Source organism: Balaenoptera physalus, assembly GCF_965194825.1.
Source record: "Balaenoptera physalus genome assembly, chromosome: 7".
Taxonomy (NCBI): Eukaryota; Metazoa; Chordata; class Mammalia; order Artiodactyla; family Balaenopteridae; genus Balaenoptera; species Balaenoptera physalus.
This window is the reverse complement of record NC_138886.1, coordinates 93031710-93054663: the sequence shown is the minus strand read 5'-3', so window position 1 is coordinate 93054663 and position 22954 is coordinate 93031710. Positions and strand designations below refer to the sequence as shown.

Here is a 22954-nt window from a genome sequence, read left to right as displayed (position 1 = left end):
GGGGCCTGGGGAGGGGGGAGGCATCTTCCCCCAGAGAAGGTGGGCATATTCCCCCCTCTCCCCCGTGCCTCCCTGGGCACCCCCTTGCCTGGGGACTGCGGTCTCCCTTCCTTACTCTCACACTCAGGGCCCCTCACAGAGTGGCCCTGACATGACTCCCCAGACTCTTCTCACCATCCTCTTTCCTAAACTTCAGCCAAGTTCCGCCCAGCATCCTGCTTGTCCGGAGAGTGTACCGCCTTCTTCCAAGTCCAGGACTCTGCATGGAGGTTTGCTCTACCAGAAATGCCCCTCCTCTTGTGGCAACAGTTTAAATTCCTCGTTATTAAATTACAAATCTGCAGCCTCCTCCTCCTTGAGCATTGCCTTATTTCCCAGCAAACGTATCTGCTGCAATTCCCTGCAGAATCACGTCAGGTCAGGGGCCACTTGGTGCTAGTTTTGGTTCCTGCATCCCAGCCCGTGCATCCCTGAGCGCACAGCTCCGTCTCATTTGTCTCTGCCTTGGGTGTTTCCTCATCAGTTAGTCTCCGTAAACGTTGTGAGTGAAGTATTTTCTACATTTCCAGGTATAAGCACCTGCCATCTCATAAGATAACTTTCTTAAAAGAAGTGATTCACGGTGTATAGAGCATATTGTAGTTTAACCAGTGGTGGGGGGCAGGGTTGATACAAGTTTCTTCTCATTATTCCTAATACCAGCTCACCAGAGTGATGCTTAAAGGCAAGGACAGTTATGCTAATTTTTGCAGAATAATTTTTAATTCACAAAAACCATTAATTCTAAGACTGAAAAGTTGTATGTGAGATAAGCGTATGGTTACTACATCCACAAGCAAATTTTTACAGCCCTGGGACATTATGATGCCCTTAAATCCTCTTGGAACAGGTTGAAAGTTAAACTGCATTGAGGATTTCTGAATTGCTGATACTATGATATACCATAGTTCTTTTTTTTTTTTAATTTTATTTATTTATTATTTATTTATTTATTTATGGCTGTGTTGGGTCTTCATTTCTGTGCAAGGGCTTTCTCTAGTTGCGGCAAGCGGGGGCCACTCTTCATCACGGTGCGTGGGCCTGTCACTATCACGGCCTCTCTTGTTGCGGAGCACAGGCTCCAGACGCGCAGGCTCAGTAGTTGTGGCTCACGGGCCCAGTTGCTCCGCGGCATGTGGGATCTTCCTGGACCAGGGCTCGAACCCGTGTCCCCTGCATTGGCAGGCAGATTCTCAACCACTGCGCCACCAGGGAAGCCCCCATAGTTCTATAGTTCATCTAAATTAATAAAGTGAGATTTAAAAATCACATTCAAAATTGAGCAAAAGCCAAACTAACTCTTTTCGTATTAATTAAATGATAATAATGAGAAGTATGATTGTCCCTTTCGTAAAACATACCAAAATTATATGTTAGATTACATTCACTTAGCACAAAATGTCTTTCAAAAATAAATTGTAAGCACTAAACAATCTGAGGGATACACCTGCACAGTTTTAGTTGCATATCTGCGTGTACATGACTGACATCCCTGACAGCTTGTAATTCATGTTTTAAAAAATGATTCAGTATTTTAAAAGAATATAGCAGAAGGATAGCTTCTTATGCCTAAATCACCTGTTGTGCAAGGTCCTCACTCTAGTGCATTTTACACAATAGGGTTTTATTAGTCATAAACCATGGCTGACAGTCATAATCGCCAGTGTAAATGGGGAGAATGAAAATAAAGATGGGGCCTGAGAAACTGAGCTATTGTGAGCCAAGGTCCAGGAAGCAGACTCTCTAATAGCTTATTGGGTGTCTAGGAGCCAACAGAACCTTCTAGATAGTCTGTATAGGAAATCATCTAGCTTTCCCAAACTACATACATTTGGAATTAAAATTCCATTTGCTGCCAGTATCATTGTAAATGGGGGAGTAAGTCCCCCTTGTAGGGTCTTTAAGGGCCACTGCAATATTTCTGCAGAAGAAATTACAGGGTTTATTATACTCACAGGTCCTAGAGGAGAAGACAGGGCACACCTCACTATTCAGCAGCCACCTAGCAGGTGGGGAGTTGAGAGAGAGTGACGACCTTGGGCAAGTCTGGATGGAGCAGAAACAAGGCTTGAGGAGATTTCATTGTTTCTTGGAATGTCTAAGTCACAGTCGGGGAGGGCAAAAAGGGAATCTTGCGGCAGGAACCAGCCTGGGCACACCCACGCACCTGGTCCCCTGGGTGTTGAGGCAGCAGGAAAATAGGAAATTAAAAAAAAATTTACAATCCGATCATCTTCACTCTTTATTCTCATTTTCAACCTTATTTTCCAAAATATACAATCCTTAGTTCTCCGAAAGTTAGGGAGAGGAAACTGGCTTCCTATTAGTTAACGGTGATGCAACATTGAAACACTGGACTTCCTGCTGAGGTTTCCATGGTGTCCGCTGGGCTCTGCAGCACCCAGCTCCTGGAACTTTTCAGACTCCTCAGTGAATTCATTATTGTTTAAAAGAAAAGAACACCCCGTCTTTCTGTTTTTGTTCCTTCTGTCACTGTTTTTATTCTACCTTGCCTCATTCTACAAACCATCGGCCATGGAACTCCTGTATAGTTTTTCATTGTACGTAAAACACCAATACATCTTCCATCGTGGAGGTAGTCAGGGCAATCACTGTTACCTCTCTTTTGCACAGAAAAATGGAGGTTCATGGAGATTAAGAGATGTATACAAAGTTGGAATCACAAGAGGTCAGGAACTCTAATTTAGTTCTTTGGACTTAAAAAAATATTGTTTTCTCCACAAATTCATCACTGCCTCACTAAGTTTATATGTGCAGCAAACATGGACAGAAGGCTCTTAGGTCTGGGCATTCATCACTACCTCCAGGGAGGGAGCCCAGGGGCAGCGGTGCTGAGAGCTCTCACTGCCCTCAATCTCCCCCTTTGCTCCCCTGAGCTCAGGTAGGACCCTGCGGGCAACTCATGTGGTCCCCCAGGGCTCTCCTAATGGGTCCAACATTGAAGCCAGGACACAGACCCCATGGGGCCTGTAAACTGCCTGCCCATCTGCACGAGGATGACAGGCAGACTCAGTGATGGGACAGGCAGAGCCCACACAGAAACAGTAAGGAAGTCACCTGCTCCTCTGTGCTTCATTGAACCTTTGAGAGACAGGCACGGAACCGAAAATGCCATCCTTGTATCAGGACACCTACCACACTTATGTCACGTTCAAACACAAAGTCAAAGAGACTTTATGTCACTCAGAAACACAAAGTAAAAGCTTCTTCAAGACAGGAGGTGAACAGAAGAATTCTATCTTTGAATATTCCTACAATATTTGTAGTGAGTATTTAACTTGAAAAAAGTAGTCAAAGTATTTTTCTTAAAATCACCTCCTATGCAGCTATAAAAATCTTTAAGAAAAATAGTCCAGGATAGAAATATAATAGAGACTGCACACATTCATGAATTTATCTGCCTCCTAACAAGTCCAACTTGTGAAGTGTAGAGCATTTTATATGTTAGAGGCATAATTATAAATCGCTAAAATACCCGCTTGATCACACTGCAGTACATTTTCATTGCTTTACTTGAATGCTCACCTAAGATTTTTCTCTGAAATGTACTCAGAGCAGAGACAGTTATACAATGAAAGTGAGAAATTGTAAGAGCATAACACTGTCTTAGAAATAGTCCATGTAGAAACCACTTACCCCAGCACAGTCTTGCCACATGTTTTATGTTCTGTCCACAGAGCCAGCCCATGGCAGCTCATAGTAAGGCGGTCAAAGAGAGTGTTCTGTCCTTTCCCTCTTACCTACTCAGACATCAACATTTTCTCCTGCTCTTTCTGTGTCAGCTGCTCTCAGGTGAGAATAAAGGAGGTGAAAATGTGAGCTTTCCTAGGAAAGCTCTGCCTCTGTCTCCCGTCCTCTTCAGAGCCTTACACGGCGCCTGCTGGCAATTGTGGTTCAAGTAATATTGTTGGATGAATAAACGGATGAGAGACCCTGACTTAAAAGAGTCACTTTGTTGTACAACAGAAACTAACACAGTATTGTGAAGCAATTATACTCCAATAAAGATCTATTTTAAAAAATAATTAATTAATTACTTTTTTTAAAAAAAGAATGCCACAAAGGGTAGTTCCATTTCAGAAAGACACTTCTTAAGATTGAAAAGTCTTTGAGATTCACAGTAAATCAATATTTCAATGCCATGGTGGCCCCTTAGACACTATGGGGAAGACTAGAAGGGATATTTTGAAAGACACTGACCATTTCTAGTATATTTCAAATCGTACCTCATGGTTTGCCCAGTGATTATAAATTTGATGCTGTTCATCATATAGTCCTTCTTTATAGTGAGGCGAGCGGGGGCTACTCTTCGTTGCAGTGCGCGGGCTTCTCATTGCGGTGGCTTTCTCACGTTGCAGAGCTTGCGGGCTCTAGAGCACAGGCTCAGTAGTTGTGGCGCACGGGCTTAGTTGCTCTGCAGCACATGGGATCTTCGTGGATCAGGGCTCAAACCCGTGTCCCCTGCATTGGCAGGCGGACTCCTAACCACTGCGCCCCCAGGGGAGTCCCTGTACTTTGTCTTCTATAGACGTTTATTCATCTGTAGTAGCCTGTAGTAGTCAGGTGTTAAGTTTAAAGCATTAATTCTGCTATCTTGCTTTTTTAGCATTTTTGTGAATGAGATAAATCTTTGCTTTTACTTATTTGTAAAGAGTATATTATATTACATTATATATTTGCATTTCTGAAATTTTTATAGCTAAGACATGATAAAAACATGGGAAGAGCTGCTAAACTAAAATGGGGAATTTTCTTCTAAAACTTCGATCTAATGTCTGTGAAATAATCCAGAAGAGAAGTAATAACAAGCAGTTTTCTTTATAAACCAGGGAACATCAGTGAACTCTTCCTTGCATTTCAACCAGTCAGACTGATTGAATTCATATTTAGGTGAGAGTGATTACGCTGTCGAGACAATTAAGTGAGGTGACCTAAGCCAAGTGCTTGGCTCAGGGCGTCATTTATGGGAAGCTCTCCACAAACACACAACATCATTATCATTATTATTTCATGAATAATTTGATAATATATTTGCTCCTGGCTTGGATTCTTCTCTCTTGGATACTTTTGCTAGCACAAAAATTTTTTTCAATTATTGTAAATTTCATTAAATTTTGGAAACTGATGATCTTTTGTTGCCTAATGGTAAAATACCATCGGATTCTGATTTGAAATGGTACATAGAAAAACTCCTCTCTCATGCAGTTAAGAAGTGATTCGTTAGCAGTGTGCAAAACATTCAGGTAGAAATAGTGCCTCCAGGAGTCTCTATTTCAGAATTCCCCAGATAAGGGTAAACTCCCTACTCCCTCATGTAAACCGACATGTTCATGTTATTGTAGCATGGTCTGTCATCCCGTTGGTTTGGAAGGAAACTAGGATGGTAGAAAGAAAGATGCAGAAAGATGCAGTCCAACTTAAGTAGAACCTGTTTTTAAAAAGGGACCCTGTGATACTAGCCCATTAAAAGCTCCCTTAGAAACCTCTGACATCCCCAGGGTCAAACGTGCCTCATTCAGTGGCTGTTTCATTATCTCAGTCCAGTGGGTGTCATCCTAGGCACAAGCTCCACCATCACCTTTATTTTTGTTCTTCACTCTGCCCAGATCAGAAGCTGCAAGTTGTTAGGGAACCAAAAGTGCAGCCCCACTAGAAATGGGTAAAAAAAAAACCCCAAATGTTTGTTTAGATGATACTATCTATCAGAGCTGGAGAGACACGAAGCCGATCATGAGAGAAGAGTCTCTGCTGTATATTAATGTGAACTTTTCTAGAACAACATGCTCTCTTTAGCTTTTCCACATGTCTATAATCACTAAGGGCTTGTCTAGCTACATGAAAAAAACAAAACCAAAAGCCCCACAACTGCCTAGAAGCTTATCAATATCAGAAGGGTACATCATTTTAAGTCCATTCAGTATAACACCATGCAGCTGTTAAAAAAGAATGAGCAACACTGAGATGTTCTGACATGGAAAGATCTATAAGACTTGAGTGGTTTAAATGGAAACAGGAGGTTGGAGAATAATTTGCAAAATATGACTCCATTTCTGTTAAAATGCATGAAGACAGCTCATGAGTGCACAGATTAAAAATATGTATGACTATGATGGTAAAGGACTAGAAACACATCCACTGATGGTGACCCCTGGGAAGAGGGTGGGCAGGTGGGTAAGAGATGATTTACATGTTTTATTCTGTACACTTAGTCTTGGAATATTTTATAAGAATGCGTTGATGTCTATAAAGTAAATAATAATAAGAGCAGATACTTAGCACTTACTATGTGCCTGGCACTGTTCCTCAAAGCATGCTTCTGAAGTGAGTACTGTAATCATTTTACAGATGGAAAAACCGGGACACAAATGGGCTGAGAAAATTGTCCAAGACCCCCCATTTAGTGATTGACAGTGAGGTAAACAAATTTATTCAATAGCATAAAGAGGGTTGGATCACATGAGCTCTAAGATCTCTCTTATTTTTTTTAAACGTTTGTTGTTGTTCTATTTTATTTTTGGCTGTGTTGGGTCTTTGTTGCCACGCATGGGCTTTCTTTAGTTACACCCAGCGGGGACTACTCCTCGTTGCAATGAACGGGCTTCTCATTGCAGTGGCTTCTCTTGTTGCGGAGCACGGGCTCTAGGCATGTGGGCTTCAGTAGTTGTGGCCCACAGGCTCAGTAGCTGTGACCCACGGGCTTAGTTGCTCTGCGGCATGTGGGATCTTCCCGGACCAGGGCTCGAACCCGTGTCCCCTGCCTTGACAGGCGGATTCTTAACCACTGCACCACCAGGGAAGCCCTCTAAGATCTCTTGAGTGATCATGTCTCAAAGGGCTAAGAGGCTGGGCTATGGATTCAGATGTCCCTTGTAATAATCCAGCTCTGAAACTGGCTAGTTGTTCACCGGGGGCAGGTAACTGAGTCCTTCTGAGCCAGTTTCCTTATCTGTACAAGGTAGAGTAGGCACTGCCTCACAGCATTACAAGTGAGGACATATAAGGAGGAATGCCTAGAGACCCAGCTGGACCCTCAGAGTTGGTATGGACATTATTTTAAGCTCAAAACATTTGGGAATCAACAGATGCAGAAAGAGCTTTCCTTATTTGACTAAAAGCAGACATTTCTGAGAAATGAGGCTTCTATGATTCCCTCTTCAAGACAGGTCTACTCCCAGGAGAGAAATCAAGAGTAAACCTACCACAAATCCCCTCTCTGGGGAGATTCGCATAGAAGAAGGAAAGACCCCTTGAACGTGCAGACACAAAATAATCACAAAATTACTTATCGTTCATTTATTCTTCTAAAAGAATAGAAGTCCTTTCTTCCACTTTCCTTTTCTCTGCTAAGTTAGATATATAAACCTCTAACTTTAAACATTTAGTGAGATAGTTACTTCTCTTGTTACCTCCCATATATATGAATAAACTTCTTCTCCTGTTAAACTATCTTTTGTCATTTTAATTTGCAGGCCCCTAATTACTAAACCTAATAGGGCAGAAGAAAAGTCTGCTTCCTGACACTAGCAATTGGTTGGTGAATGATACCATCATTGCCTGTGACTCTGAAATCACAAGATCATAGATTAATCTGCATATCTAAAGAGTCCAACCTGTACTCTGAGGTTAAAAATAAGATCATCAAAGCATACTGAAGTATGGATATAAACATTTTGAAATGATAAAGATCTGGCTGTACACATAACATGTTTCTTCAATTCTGTAAAATTTTATGTAGGTGGAAATTTTACTGCAGAAACAAACTCAAAGACTGAAATTACATGAATAGAATATGGTGTAACAAAATTTAGAGCTGAGCAAATGTGACATATAGTTAACGAGATGCATGCTTTTTATTATGTCACATTTTAATTTAAAATGAATGGTAATCAGTTCACAATAGTGACTTCAGTTGATCCTGCTTCTAAATGGTTAAAGCAAAAATAAGCTCCTGATCTGCTCTTCAGAAGATTAACTATGGCCATGGTAGATCTTTTTCTCTTTCCCTTTTGGAAGAGAAAAGGGGAGGGTGTCCCCAGGTGACAGGGACTGGAGTCTTGTGGGCCCAGCACACTTCCCTGTTGGGAACAGAAAGGAGGAAGTATTTGCTTACATTTCCCCCAGTGCCTGGAACCTAAGCTGCAGCTTCCCTAGAACATTGTTAATGATGAGAAGGATCTCATGGCAGAGGGATGGTGGCCACCGTGCCTAAACCAGGAACCTGATGCCTTCCCTGTCTTAGATTGTGGAGTTTCCTACCAGAAAATCTGAAAAGAAAGGATTTATGGGAAGCAGTAAATGCAGAAGTAAAAGACAAATTTTTAAGCAGATATTCATTTTTAATTAATTAATTAATTAATTAATTAATTATTTTTGGCTCTGTTGGGTCTTCGTTTCTGTGCGAGGGCTTTCTCCAGTTGCGGCGAGCGGGGGCCACTCTTCATCACGGTGCGCGGGCCTCTCACTATCGCGGCCTCTCTTCTTGCGGAGCACAGGCTCCAGACGCGCAGGCTCAGTAGTTGTGGCTCACGGGCCTAGTTGCTCCGCGGCATGTGGGATCTTCCCAGACCAGGGCTGGAACCCGTGTCCCCTGCATCAGCAGGCAGACTCTCAACCACTGCGCCACCAGGGAAGCCCAGACAATTTTAATAAACCATAAAAATGGTTAAGTTGGTGCTGGGTTGGAAAGAGTGGCTTCTGTGTTCTTTAAGCTTTTCTGTACTATTTGAATTTTCTAGCCAAGTGTGCCTATGTCTATTATTTATTTTTTATGTCACCAGGGATTTTCTGACTAGTGAGACCACAGACTACATTTTTTTCATTGTTATTTTCTATCAAAAAACAATGCAATACATACCATTTTTAAAAAGGAAACAAAGAAGAATTTCTAATCATGCATCAATAAAATACAAAAGAGCACAAACATACATGTATATTTTAACATATTTAGCAGATCAATCTGTTAAAATATATAAATGTTTGCATAGTGACCTGAAATAAATAGATTATTTAGTCATAGACCTTTTCATATGCATTCTATAGTAAGTCTTCTGAGAGATGAACTTTAATCTTTCCATCCAGAACTTTGGAGTATCTGAGATTTTGCCCTATTTGCAACAAGTTAAGCTGCCGTTTTCCATGGATGCAGGTAGAAGACAGAAGATTTATGGGTCAGAAACAAAGGACTCTATTACTTACTTGGTTACTCATAAACCACTGCAGCCAGCATGGGCATCCGAATATTTGCCTTGGTTCTCCTTGACCCTGAGTCACACAGGGGCTGTGTGGACAGGCCCAGATGGATGCCTGCACACACAGTGGGTTATAATACAAGAGTTCAGGGAATCAGAGTCTTTTGGGAGGTAAGCATGCTTGCCCTTACCTCTGGAAGAAGACATTATCTTACAAGGCTGTTTTCTATCTAAACATCCTTGGAAAGATAGCTGAGAATAAAGGGCTGTCGGTGCTTCTGTTTGTAAGATGTGCAGAAATGTGAGAAACCCATGGAGAATTGTCTTACCTCTGCTCTGACTAACACACAGCCTTTTACTTTTCTTAGGAAATGGCAATTATATGTTGCAAAGGACTTATTTCACATTTACTTAAACTTAGTTTTCAAATATATATTTCTTTGTCTTATTCTAAGATTAACTTCTCTTGTGTAAGAGTTAATTTTGAAATTACAGTGTGAACCGTATGACCCTAATCATTTTGGTTTAACAGCATTGCTGACTCAAATTTAAAATGCTGAGAAAAAAGCATCTCTATTTTGTCACTAAAACTACCAAAACAGCTTTAAATACACAGTTAGTTTAAAAACAGCTGTTTGATCTTGACATATTTTTTTTAAAGAGCTTTTTGATGTGGACCATTTTTGAAGTCTTTATTGAACTTGTTACAATATTGCTTCTGTTTTATGTTTTGCTTTTCTGGCCCTGAGGCATGTGGGATCTTAGCTCCCTGACCAGGGATTGAACCTGCACCCCCTTCATTGGAAGGCAAAGTCTTAATCACTGGACCACCGGGGAAGTCCCGATCTTGACATATTTTTAAACATATTTGGCTAAATCCTATTTAAGTTAACACTTCCTCTGAAATCGGAATTGTGACAAACACTGTAAGAGAGCTACTATTTTTTGCATAAATGAGAGCAAAATCTTGTGGTAGTAAGTATGTTTCCCTTACAAACATAGTGTAGGATAAATCTAAATATTCTGATTTGAGAAGAAAATGTCGAATGGAGGAATTTTTCATTCCACTGTTGCAGGATTGTCTACTTCTCCCTAATATTAAAATGGACAGTTAGCCTCTTGAAAGAGGTTAAAAATCCATACGGAATGGCTCAGAAGGGTTTAGTTGCTCAGTGGCTTTCACTCTTCCTCACAAATTATTTAAAAATGGAATTTTTGTTCAAGATGTCTACCATTAGCGTGAAATTTATTTTCCAGTTTTATTGAGACGTAATTGACACATGACATTGTGTAAGTTTAAAGTGTACAACATAATGATCTGATGTATATATATATTTTGAAATGATTACCACAATAAGTTTAGTTAACAAACATCACTTCACATTGTTACACATTCTTTTTCTTGTGATGACAAGTGTGAAGTTTGATGCTTACCTGGTTCTCTTCTTTTGGACTTTGGCAAATCTAAGAATTAATCCTACCACACATAGCCTATACTAGTCTACCCAAATCTAACAGTTAGTAAAGACATTAACACATTTATCTGTTTGTATGTTTTATTGAGCACAAGATAATAATCTCATTCTCAGAAGCAATGAAATCACCGAAAGAGCCAAATCTTGAGAAAGCCTCGTAGAGTTGCCCTGTTACTAGATAAAGCGCTTGGAATATATAAGTATGTTGTGTCACGCATCTTCCTGTGACCTGTGATTGTTACTTGAAAGTGTGGAAATGCAGAACAGATCTCCTGTTATTATGAAAGGCCCATCTGTGACAGGTGGAAAGGAGGACGCTATGTTAAGAGCTTGTTCTGTGCAGTTCTCATGGAGGTGACTTGTGTCCTATAGGGAATGTCTCCAGGCTGCATTCCACTCTGGGTTCTTTGCCTCTGGCAGTTCTCCGTGATCACTCCTGTATTGGGGTCCCCCACGCCACTCCCAGGCTCCATGATTCACTGGAAGGACTCATAGGAATCAGCCTAGGGTTATATTCACAGCTGTGATTTATTACAGCAGCAGGACACAAAGTACAGTCAACAAAGGAAAAGGCAAGTGGACCAAAGTCTGGAGGAAACCAGAGGCAAGCTCCCTCGAGTCCTCTGCCAGTGGAAGCACACAGGACACGCTTAAGTCCTCCAGCCATGAGGACAACATGTGTGAAATGTTGCCAACCAGGGGAGCTTAGCCTCAGCCTAGGAGCCCAGGCTTTTATGGGGGATGGTCATGTAGGCACCCTCTCCCTGGTACATATCAAAATCCCAGATTCCAGAAGGAAAGCAAGTGTTCAGCATCAACCACATTGTTTGCATAAACATCTTAGGCAGCAGTGAGCCACTCTTATCAATTCTGCGAGTGGTGAAAGCCCTCCCAAAATTCAGGTGCCTAGACACCAGCAAGCCTTTCTCAGGATGGTGACTCAGGCCTGCGATGTTATCACTGTTATCTCTTTTGGTTCTGATTTTTTTTCTTCCTTTCCTTCAGTCTTTCTTACCTTCAATCTTATATTCTATTATTTTAATAAGATGATCTGATTTAACACCCTTAGTTTCTTACATGAAAATACCAGCATGGTCCTGCGCTAAGGTGGACAGAACACACCAAGTCCTTCTGAAGCTCTGGAGGCTCTGCTCCCGAGGAGGGCACGACCAAGGCCCTTCATTCATTACCTAAGAAATGGTCATTCCCTAGTAAGGCGCTTAATCTGTCACATTTCAAAAATAAGTGATGCCACATTTCAAAACTAAGGACTCAGGGTAATTTCCCTGAGTCCTTAAGAGCGATGGCTCATAGAGGACACCTCTGGACTGGCCCTCTCTACAGGAGAGAACAAGGAGCCTGCGCTAGAAAGAATGGAAAGGCCTAGAAATGACCAACTGGCCCTGAAAATTGAGTCAGTGAACAAGTGTCTGTTAGGCACGGACGGTGTGGAATGTGGTTAAGGATGGTCTGAGTTAGCTAGGAGGTACCATCGTGGTCCTTCTCAGACACATACTCTTCCGGGAATTCAACTGGCAGACACAATTAAACTTGAAAACTTCCTGAATTTCAACAATGCCACCGAGTGCCTTCTGCTTGCCAGAACTAGACTGGTCAGTGATGGTCTGAGGAGAAACTTAAACTACTTTGGAAATAAGGCAGACTTAGAGAGTGGTAGCGAACATGGCACCCACCTAGCATACAAACCTTGTGAGACCCTGAGGGTCATGAGTATAATGGATTGTGGCTGAGCCGTAAGGGACTCACCGATCCAAGTCACTCAGCAAGGCCACCACAGGCCAATCCAGAAGCTAAGAGTATTATTTTCCTCGGGCTGCAGTAACAAAATGCCACATTCAGACGGTTAAACAACAGAAATTTCTTTTCTCACAGTTCTGGTAGCTAGAAGTCCCAGATCGAGGTGTTGGCAGGGTTGGTTTCTTCTGAGGCCTCTCTCCCTGGCTGACAGATGACTGTCTTCTTGCTGTGTCCTCACATGGTCTTTCCTCCGTGTGCACACTTCCCTGGTGCTTCTCTGTGTCCAGATTTCCTCTTCTAGTAAGGACACCAGTCAGATTGGATTAGGACCCACCCTAATGGCCTCCTTTTACCTTAATCACCTCTTTCAAGACCCTTTCTCCAAATACAGTCACATTCTGAGGTACTGGGGGTTAGGGCTTCAACATAACAGTAGGTTAAAGGAATTCCCTACCATTTGAAGTAGTTTAATGTTGAACTAAACACATATTGGGATCACTTTAAGTCAATGGGACTTCTTAATGAGAAATCTTCCTAAATTTTGTACAAATGACCCAATTTGCATATTACTATTTTCAACATATACAGGAGGCCACTGGGTTAGTGCTATTCTCCCAGTAGTCCTGAAACAGTCTAGACTCACAGTTAAATACTTTAATTCCTTTAATTTCATTAATTTATTTAATTCCTTGAAGCTGCTAATAGAATATGCCCACTACCCAGCACTCCTTTGAGGCATTCCTTAATAACACTAACCATACTTCATTTTCTTCTTTTGTGTTACTCTTGAAGTTTAGAAGCCAATTCATTTGTCAGAACTAAATTTGTGCCATGTATCAAATAACATACTTTTATTTGCAGTGTTCTAGTATTGTTTTCAACAGCCATATATTGATTTTGAGACAGGCTGGGACCTGGGGCCCTTTGCTGCAGTGTTGCAGTGCTTGCACCTCGACACACCTCTCCTCGAGCAACAAAATAACAAAGAAACTGTATGGGACTAAAAATAACGACGTGCACGCCCAGTTGGGGCAAATTCTGGACAAAAGATACAAAGAGACCAAAAAACCCAACTGCCACTTTTGAAGATCCCAGAGCAAAAGCAGGGTACTTGCACGTGCCCCCTGCACACAACACCACCTAAGCGGTGGGCAAACCACCTAAGCCACCCTTCTGGCCCGACCCCTGGACACACCCCTGCCCTCACGCCATGTAACAGGGGTCTCCAACCCCCAGGCCGCAGCCTGGTAGGAATCAGGCTGCACAGCAGGAGGTGAGTGGCAAGGGAGCGAGTAAAGCTTCATCTCCTGCTCCCCATCGCTCACATTACTGCCTGAAACATCCCCCCACCCCACCCCCTGCCGGTCCGTGGAAAAATGGTCTTCCATGAAACCGGTCCCTGGTGCCAAAAAGGTTTGGGAACCACTGCCATATAAGCAGCAAGCTCGCCCCCGCTTAGGGAGCACGCAAGCAAAGGAACCTGTTGTTTGTTCTCGCTCCCCCCTGCTGCAGCAGGGGCCCCAATAAAGCCTTGACTGAATTTCTTGTCTGGCCTTTGATCAATTTTTATTGTTTAAGGACGCCAAGAACCCTGGTCGGTAACAATGTCAAAATACGGTCTTGATGTCATTGGAAGTAATTTTTTTCTGACTTTTTCTCTGTTTTCAACATCTTTGCCAGCAAAAGATGTGTTCCCAGATGTCTTCTAAAATGTTTTCTTCCTGATCATTTAGAAAGTTTGGGAAAGAAAGAGTATTGCGAAACTTGAGCTGTACTTTTGGTGCACAGGAAGGGTGAGCTGTGTTCCATCCTAGATTAATAATATTTCAAGCAGGAGGGAAAAAAAAAAAAAGTAAAAGCCTATAACTTTAGCAATGTGTTTGAAAAATACTTGATTTCAATAATATTTCTATCATGCTTACGTTGCAGCTGTCTAAACAATACAGATAACAAAAGCATGTCAATTAAAAGCAGCATTTAGGACCCAGTTTCACAGATCTGCGTTGGCCCTGGGTTTCGGATTATTTCAGGGCCAGGCGCTGTGAGTTCCTGTGTGGTGTAGTTGTGCTCAGCCATGGGGCAGGTGGGTTCCCTCTTGCTGTAGGAGAAGGTGGTGGGACACACGGAGATGGTTATCTCTTCCTGCTTTTGACTCTCCTGACTTGCTTCCACCAAGAGGCCATAAACCCAGACTGGAAATACTGATTAAGTGCATACTTTTTCCAACACATTGACCACAACTTGAGATTTTCATGGCGGAATATATTACATAAATGTCTGGAAAGCAAATATTTTAAGTGCACTTTAGGTCGATGTTTGCTTACTTTAATCAAGCAGAAGGAGGGATTATTCTTTTACCTTCTGGAACGTGTTGAGGTAAACTTATCTACAGAAGGGAAAACTTTAGAGTTCACCTGGTACAAAGCACCCGCATCCGGATAAACTAAGGTTGTTACCGAGTCCAAGCTTGCTGTGCTTGCCGCACGACAGGCCAATAAATCAGAGATGACGCATTGAGGGAAAGAATACGACTTTATTCGGAAAGCCAGCAGACCGAGAAGACGGCAGACTAAAGTCTCAAAATAACCATCTTATGGGGGTTTGGATGCCAGTTTGTTTTATAGCACAGAGATGGGGAGGAGATGAGGAGGTAAAGTAAAAGGGCCATAAGTTTTGCGAATATCCCCTGGAATGGCCAGCCTCAGGGAGGGGATGTGTTAATTTCTTTTTAATTGCAGCCATCCACAGGTGGACAGAGTCCGTATGTTTCCCTGAACAAAGGCACTTTGGTTTAACATTCAGGCAGAGGAACAGGGTTCCCCGAGGCAGGCCATTATGTACAGACAGTATCCTTTTAGTGAACAAAAGCAGCGGAAGGCAAAGGTTAAAGTCAAAGAAACAGATCCACCGTGTAGTCAGATTTGGTTCTTCCCTGTAACAAGGTCTCAAAGAGTGAGTGACTCCCTCCAGGTCACATATAATAATAATATATATAATAATAAAAATTATTCTGGTAGAGAAAAGAATGCAGAACTCTAGCCACTCTAACTCCTTAGTTAAAAAATGAGATTTATTTGCAGGATAAGAATGATGCTGCTATTAAAAATAATAATAGCAATAGCAAGTTTGAAAACTTTCACGTGGACCTATTCAGGTGCTTCATTGGCATTTAAGGCCTTCTAAGTATCTGTACTAGCCTCCTTCAGGTCAGCCTGTGTTGCTGGGAAACTGCTTTTCTCACTACTCTCTGGACAAAACTCTGGGTCTAGTTGCCATTATTCCGTGGAGTGTTTTTAGATCCCACCCGTTGTTAAACACACACACTTTTGTTATTAATACAAGAACAGATTTTTCAGAGTTTTTTCTTTGTCTTTTATTGTTAACATTTTTTTAATTGAGGTATAATTGACGTAACATTACATTGGTCGCAGGTGTACAATGTCATGATTTGATGTTTGTATATGTTGCAGAGTGATCACCACAATAAGTCCACTTAACATCCACCACCTCACATAGTTACAGCACTTTTTTTCTTGTGATGAGAATTTTGAAGAGCCACTCTTCTAGCTACCTTTAAATATGCAATACAGTATTATTAACGTACATAGTCACCATGCTGTGAAAGTTCCATCCCCATGACTTACTCATTTGATAACTGGAAGTTTGTACCTTTTAACCTCCCTCACCCATTTGGCTCACTCATCCCCTGCCTCAGGCAGCCACCAGTCTGTTCTCTATCTGTGAGCTTGACATTTTTTTGTTTGTTTTTTAAGGTCCCATATATGTGAGATTATATGGTATTTATCTTTTTCTGTCTGGCTTATTTCACTTAGCATAGTGCCCTAAAGGTCCATCCATGATGTTGCAAACAGCAAGATTTCATTCTTTTTTAAGACCAAATAATCAAAAACAGATTTTTTATTGGTTCTTTAGTAGATGCCAGCTTCTGATACCAGCTTTTAGGTGAAATTATTGTTAATCTTTTTATGTGTGATTTTATGAGTCAGAGTTCAGAAGACCATTTGGATTTGCTATTGTAGGCAGATGTTGAAAATTCAGTTTTTTAATAGAATCTTGTACTGTTTTGTAGATTTTACTTTTTGGATTTGATTCTCAAAAAGAAATCTTAACCTGTAAAATGTTTCTGACTTCCTTTTCTTACCAGGAAGAGATATTAGGAATCATCAAGGAAACAAATGTAGCAGTTTTATGCAATTTAAGCAATAAAAATTAGTTTCAAAATCCTCCTTTACTACCAGTAAAGCTTGAATTTTGTACTTAAATATAATATTTTCCCCCTTCCCCTTTTACCCAAGATTTACCCGCCTATTAATGTGCTGCCCTCGTTGTCTCAGTGAATGAAGTCTGCTACTGGAGAAGGTATGACCAGAAAGGATCACGCCGATGTATCTAACCAGCTGGTACGTATGTTTTCTCCAGGATTGTGTTCAAAGAAATGAATACTTTCTCAGTTCATGCTGCTGTCTTATACCTCTTGTCTTTCTTCCATATCACTTTTCTTCTCCCCCCATCAAAGTAGAATTTTAATATAGAATATATAATATAGAATACTGGAATACAGAAACATTCATTAGAGCCAAACAGTCTTTTTCATAAGGATAACTGCTCATGACAAAGATTAAAGATCACATGCTTGAAACCCACCTCTAATGCTGTATGAGGTAGTTTTTAAAGAAAAAAGGCATAAGACGATTAAGTTTTTATTAGTAACCTTTATTATAGAGTATTTCTGAAAGACTATTCTAACTAATTTTTTGTTTAACATATTAGGCAATCACCAGAACGCTAAGGGATACAGCTGTGTATATTCTATGAAATCCTTGGTTTCTATAGTCCTGAGATTGTATACCAAGCATAATTAAAGAAAAATACATTTGACCTTAAAGTAGACATGATAAATAAACCTACTGATAACCCAGATATTTTTTTTGAATAGAATTTAGAGATGGATTTCTCCTATTGTGTAAGTTGTGATTTTTAAATGCTCTACAAAATGGAAGCTCATTGATATATTGAGGGAGTGTATTTTTTGTAGAGTGTTAGTAATGTCTATGTATTGCATGCCTGAAGACTCCTTCCTTAGTGAGACTGCTGTATAATAAAGTCTTTCCAATACTTGCATATGTGAATTATGTTTGGAAATAATGTGAAATACTGTGAAGATAGCTACAGCAATACACTTATAATGCCCAGAGTACCGTTACCATTTATAAAGGTTCATGTAAACCTTTTTTTCTCTTTAGTATGCATGCTATGCTATTGGTAAGGATGTGCAGGCCATGAAAGCCGTAGTTGGAGAAGAAGCTCTTACCTCAGATGATGTGCTTTACTTGGAATTTCTGCAGAAGTTTGAGAGGAACTTCATTGCTCAGGGTAAGATTACTATTTTCCTATGAATAGAAACAGCATCATATGTAGTTTTGAGGACTTCTTTCCTAGTCTGAGAGAATTTACATTGGTCTCCATACAATTTTCCTTCTGATTAGAGAAGAGGTTCTTCCAGCCGCCTGCCATGTCTTCGTTCTTAGCCCTCTGGTTCCTTCCCCTCTACCTTCAATTTCTTTATCCGTTTATTTAGCTCCTGTCTTATTTTTTTATCTTCCTTACAACCGGCCTTCTGCTCTCCTACCTCCATTGCCACTTCTCCTCGCTCTTAACCTCTCTGCAATGCTCTCCTCTGGCTTTGGGGGTTTTGGACTTTCCCAGTCCCTCTGTTTTCATCCTCCTGATTTCTTATCTTCCTGCTTCTTAATTGTTAATGTTCCCAAAGGCTTAATTACCTGTTCTTTCTGTGCTTTTTTCCCCTATGCTGATGACTAACTTGCTATGTATGAGCCTTGACCCTCTTTCTGAAGCTCTAATCCCACATCTCCAGCTAGGAAGCCTGTGTTTATGCCACCATCCTCTCTGGCTCAGCGTGGTGAGAACCAAAGTCTTTTCCCAACTGACCACCTGCCTAGCAATTCCCTTTTCAATTTCTGTCTACCTCTGGCATGACCATTACCCTAGTTAGCCCAAGCTCAGGAATTGGGCATTCTTAACCCTCTTCATTTATTCTCCAGTCATCAAATATTTGCTAATTTGCATTGTTCTCCTTTGAAACATCTTATCCTGTTCTCTTTTCATTCCTATTAAAAAAACTTAGGCCAGTGTTTCTCAAAGTTGAATATGCTTTTGAATCTACCAGGGATCTTGTTGAAGTGCAGATTGTGATTCGGTAGGTGTGGGTGGGGCCAGAGAGCCTGTATTTTGACAAGTTCCTGGGCGATGTTGAAGCTGCTGACCTCTGACCACTCTTTGTGTCCCAAGACCTAGTCCAGACCTTTGTCCCATCATCCTTGGCCGTTAGTGCCAGCATCTTCACCAGTCTCCCTGACTCTCTATGTGCCATTGCCGGGGTAAATTTAGTATTAATTTTATTGATTATCCTTCTGTTAAAAAGTCTATAATGGTTTTTATTACATAGCATGTGTAGGACTTTCAAGCTGTTTTGTTTGGTCTCTTCCCTGCCACCCCTGCTAATGCTGGTAAACTCTATTTTTGACCTCAGTGATACTTACAAACAATGTGTTTATTTTGGAATAATGCATCAGCTGCACACTTAGGATTTGTGCACTTTTCTATTTGTGTGATACATTTTTTAAGTAACATTAAAATCCCCAGAACATATGGTTGTTGGGTTTTCTAAAAAAAAAAAAAAATTTATGCATTACCTTAATATCTTAAAAAAATAAAAATTATTCTGGTAGAGAAAAGAATGCAGAACTCTAGCCACTCTAACTCCTTAGTTAAAAAATGAGATTTATTTGCAGGATAAGAATGATGCTGCTATTAAAAATAATAATAGCAATAGCAAGTTTGAAAACTTTCACGTGGACCTATTCAGGTGCTTCATTGGCATTTAAGGCCTTCTAAGTATCTGTACTAGCCTCCTTTAGGTCAGCCTGTGTTGCTGGGAAACTGCTTTTCTCACTACTCTCTGGACAAAACTCTGGGTCTAGTTACCATTATTCCGTGGAGTGTTTTTAGATCCCACCCGTTGTTAAACACACACACGCACGCACGCACGCGCCCAACGTCTCGCCTGCGGGCTTTCTCCCTTTTCTCTGATTCCCAGGGGTACTTACTGTCTAGACCCTCATTTCCACATTTGGTCACATCCAGTCCTGGGAGACCTGACTGCTTTGTGTTTCTTTTTTATACTTCATGCTCACAGTGCTAGACCCATAACAATAAATTTTGAATAACGCTGATAAGTTGGAAGTACTTGGCCTTTATTCATCTAATCTCAATTTTTTGTAAGGTCCTTACGAAAACCGCACTGTCTATGAGACTTTGGACATTGGCTGGCAACTGCTCCGAATCTTCCCCAAAGAAATGCTGAAGAGAATCCCTCAGAGCACCTTGAGCGAATTCTACCCTCGAGACTCTGCAAAGCATTAGGGGCTACTTCATCGCTGGCTCGATGCTCTTGTGAAATACTGGTTCTGTTTTCTTTATTCCTTTTGCACTCCCCCATCCCCACCTTTGTGTTGGAGTTTACTGTGTTACCCTGTAATTAAAAACAAAGAATAGGTAACATATTGTGCCAGTGTTGCAATGTTTTAAACTGCTAACAGACTTTAAAATATCCCCTGTTCCGAAAACCTGGAACTGCAGTGCTTTGTTTAAAGTAGCTGAGGGTTGGAGGTGAGGTTTTCTTACTGATGTGTGTATTTGTACGTAGTGGTGTAGTTAGCTGCCTAGTGTCCTCATTATGTGGGTCTCTCAGACCTTCCCTGTCCACCCCCTCCAGAGTATCACTATCTGAAGTTACAATGCTTTGATCTCCAAACTAGGGACAAGATAGGGTCTGAAAGACGCTTCCTCTCCGAGCCGAGACGCTTTCCTGAGCTCTTGTTTTTAGACTTTGGTGTGCCTCTGGGTCTGCTCTAAGCAGATGGCTTTTCCTGTCCACCTGCTGTTTCCTATTTAATGAATAGGTTAGAAAAGGAGTTTCCTTTTCCTCTTTGGTGCGGATAAGTTTCAACTCCTGTGTCTTACTGTTCTCCCTCCCTCTGAGTAACACAGAATCATGCAGCTTTTGCCCAACTGGCATTGATCTGATAGTAGTGAGATGCCCTGTCTTGATGATCCCTTACTGGGTTTCCATGCAGAGGAATCATAATGAAAATAATTAATAGAATTCTTGGTTGGAAAGAGTTGGGATACAATTTTTTAAGAAAGAAAAAACCTATATCGGTTCTACATTCGGACATGCTAACAGTGGTTTTAAGTTTCTAAAGTGTTGACCAGATGCTAAAGGCAAGGTGGGGAAGAGAAAGCTCTTCTGTGTATGGAAACTTTTATATATATATATAATCTATGGATATTTTAAACTCTGTTAGATAGCAGCCTTTGGAAAATCCCCTATTTGGTCCTGCTTTCTGACCTATCTGCCTTTTCAGGGTAATCTTGTGGCACAAGTGATAGCATTTAAAAGCTTTAGTCTTTTAATTCCTCCTCCTTCCTGCTGCGCGCCCTGAGCTGTCTTCTGTGCACTTCTGACATGTCTACTGTTTGGTCTCTCTGTGTTCTTTGTTACTTGGGTGCAGTAGCAACTTCTCTGTGCATTCCATCTTTCTTTCAAGTTGTGTAAAGTTCTTCACTTTATTTCTCTGAGGGTATAGGGGGTGGGGGGAGTCAGCATGATTATATTTTAATGTAGAAAATGTGACCTGGGTATAAAATGAAAATAAATATTAAATTAAATGGAAGTTACCTAAAGTGACTCTGTATCTTCTAATCAGAAAAGCAATAGCAACAAGCAGATATATAATAATGCACCTCTCTTTGATTGACAGTTTTGAACATCATAACCAGTATTGTGAACCAGCCCCTTGATTCACAATATTATGAACCATGTCCCCTTTACAGGGACATGGCCCATGTTCTGTACCCTCTGCCTTTTAGGCTGCCCTTTCAAGCTCTTTTCAGTAATACCTCTTCCAACATATTGTAGTTTGATCCAAGGTTGAGAGTTGCTAGGGTGTGGGGTTGTTTGTTTGTTTATTTGTTTGTTTTGCAGATCGTTAGTGGCTGTAAGTTCTCTGAAACTTGAAGTTTTGATTCAGGGTCCACTTAGCATTTTCGAGAGTTACTAAGGTGTTTTATAGCATTCTTTGTTTCAGACATTCTCAGGACCTCTAGAGCCTGTCTGCCATGAATGAAAGAGGGTAATAAATAGAAAATGAAATACATACTGAAGCAAGCCAAAACTTGCTTCAAATAAAATCTGAAATAGATGGTCCAGTATATAAAGGAAACATACTTGTTAAAGCACAGGGATGTGGCATCACGGTGGTCTCCCATTTCTTTCCCCTCTTCAACTCAGAGTGACATTTAGGAGATGTAGAGGAAGAGGCTCAGTCATAGCAAGAGTAGGTAGACCTGTGTTCTGATTCTGGTGCTGCCACTAACTGTATGGTCTTGCTTAGTCATTTAACAGATTTGTGTTCCTTTTAGGGTTATTATAAGGACTAGAGATTTTGCTTTTTATATCGCTTTTTAACTTATGTAAAAAAAAAAAACAGTTTGTTGTATTGGCATGTGTCTATTTCTGTATTCTCTATCCTATTCATTGAACCATGTATCTATCCTTCCACCAATACCACACTGTCTTACTTATAGCTTTACAGTAGGTCTTAATATCCTCTAACTATATTCTGCTTTCTCAAAATTGTTTTACTTATTCTGGTTCCTTTGCCTTTACCTTTTGTTCATACATTTTAGAATAAGCTTGTCCATGTTGACAAAAAAATTCTGTTGGAAGTTGACCTTTTATTATGTTGAGTCTTCCAATCCATGAATGCGATATGTCTCTCCATTGATTTAGGTCTTGTATGGTTGTATCATACAGATCCTCTATTAAAATATTTATAATCAAATATTTCATGTTTTGGAAGCATTCTGTGTGGCATTGTGTTGTTTTGGTTTTTTTAAAATTTTTCTTTTTTTACTTTTGTCTGTGTTGGGTCTTCGTTTCTGTGCGAGGGCTTTCTCTAGTTGTGGCGAGTGGGGGCCACTCTTCATCGTGGTGTGCGGGCCTCTCACTGTCACGGCCTCTCTTGTTGCAGAGCACAGGCTCCAGACGCACAGGCTCAGTAGTTGTGGCTCACGGGCCTAGTCGCTCCACGGCATGTGGGATCTTCCCAGACCAGGGCTCAAACCCGTGTCCCCTGCATTGGCAGGCAGATTCTCAACCACTGCGCCACCAGGGAAGCCCCGGCATTGTGTTTTTAGTTTTGGTTTCCAGTTGTTCATTGTTAATATTTGGAAATATGACTAATGTTTTTGTGTTGATCTTGTATCCTGAGACTTTGTTAAAGTAATTGCCACTTATTAATTGCTTCTTAGAGATTTCCTGGGATTTTCTATGCAGACAGTCATGCTATCCATGAGTATGGACAGTAG

At 40.9% G+C, this 22954-nt stretch overlaps 1 protein-coding gene and 1 pseudogene across 2 annotated transcripts in view; both read left to right on the top strand.

Moving 5' to 3' along the window:
* The window catches only part of LOC309664479 (V-type proton ATPase subunit B, brain isoform-like), a 105745-nt gene extending 83656 nt beyond the window's left edge, over positions 1-22089 (top strand). The window contains exons 2-4 of the mRNA XM_082469995.1: positions 16798-16902; positions 17746-17875; positions 19806-22089. Coding sequence (XP_082326121.1) covers positions 16840-16902; positions 17746-17875; positions 19806-19945 — 333 coding nt within the window. The 5' untranslated portion in view covers positions 16798-16839 and the 3' untranslated portion in view covers positions 19946-22089. The remainder of the gene's footprint in view (positions 1-16797; positions 16903-17745; positions 17876-19805) is intronic.
* LOC309664384 (low-density lipoprotein receptor-related protein 12-like) overlaps positions 1-22954 on the top strand; it is a 128502-nt pseudogene that overhangs the window by 81669 nt on the left and 23879 nt on the right. The window lies entirely within an intron of this gene.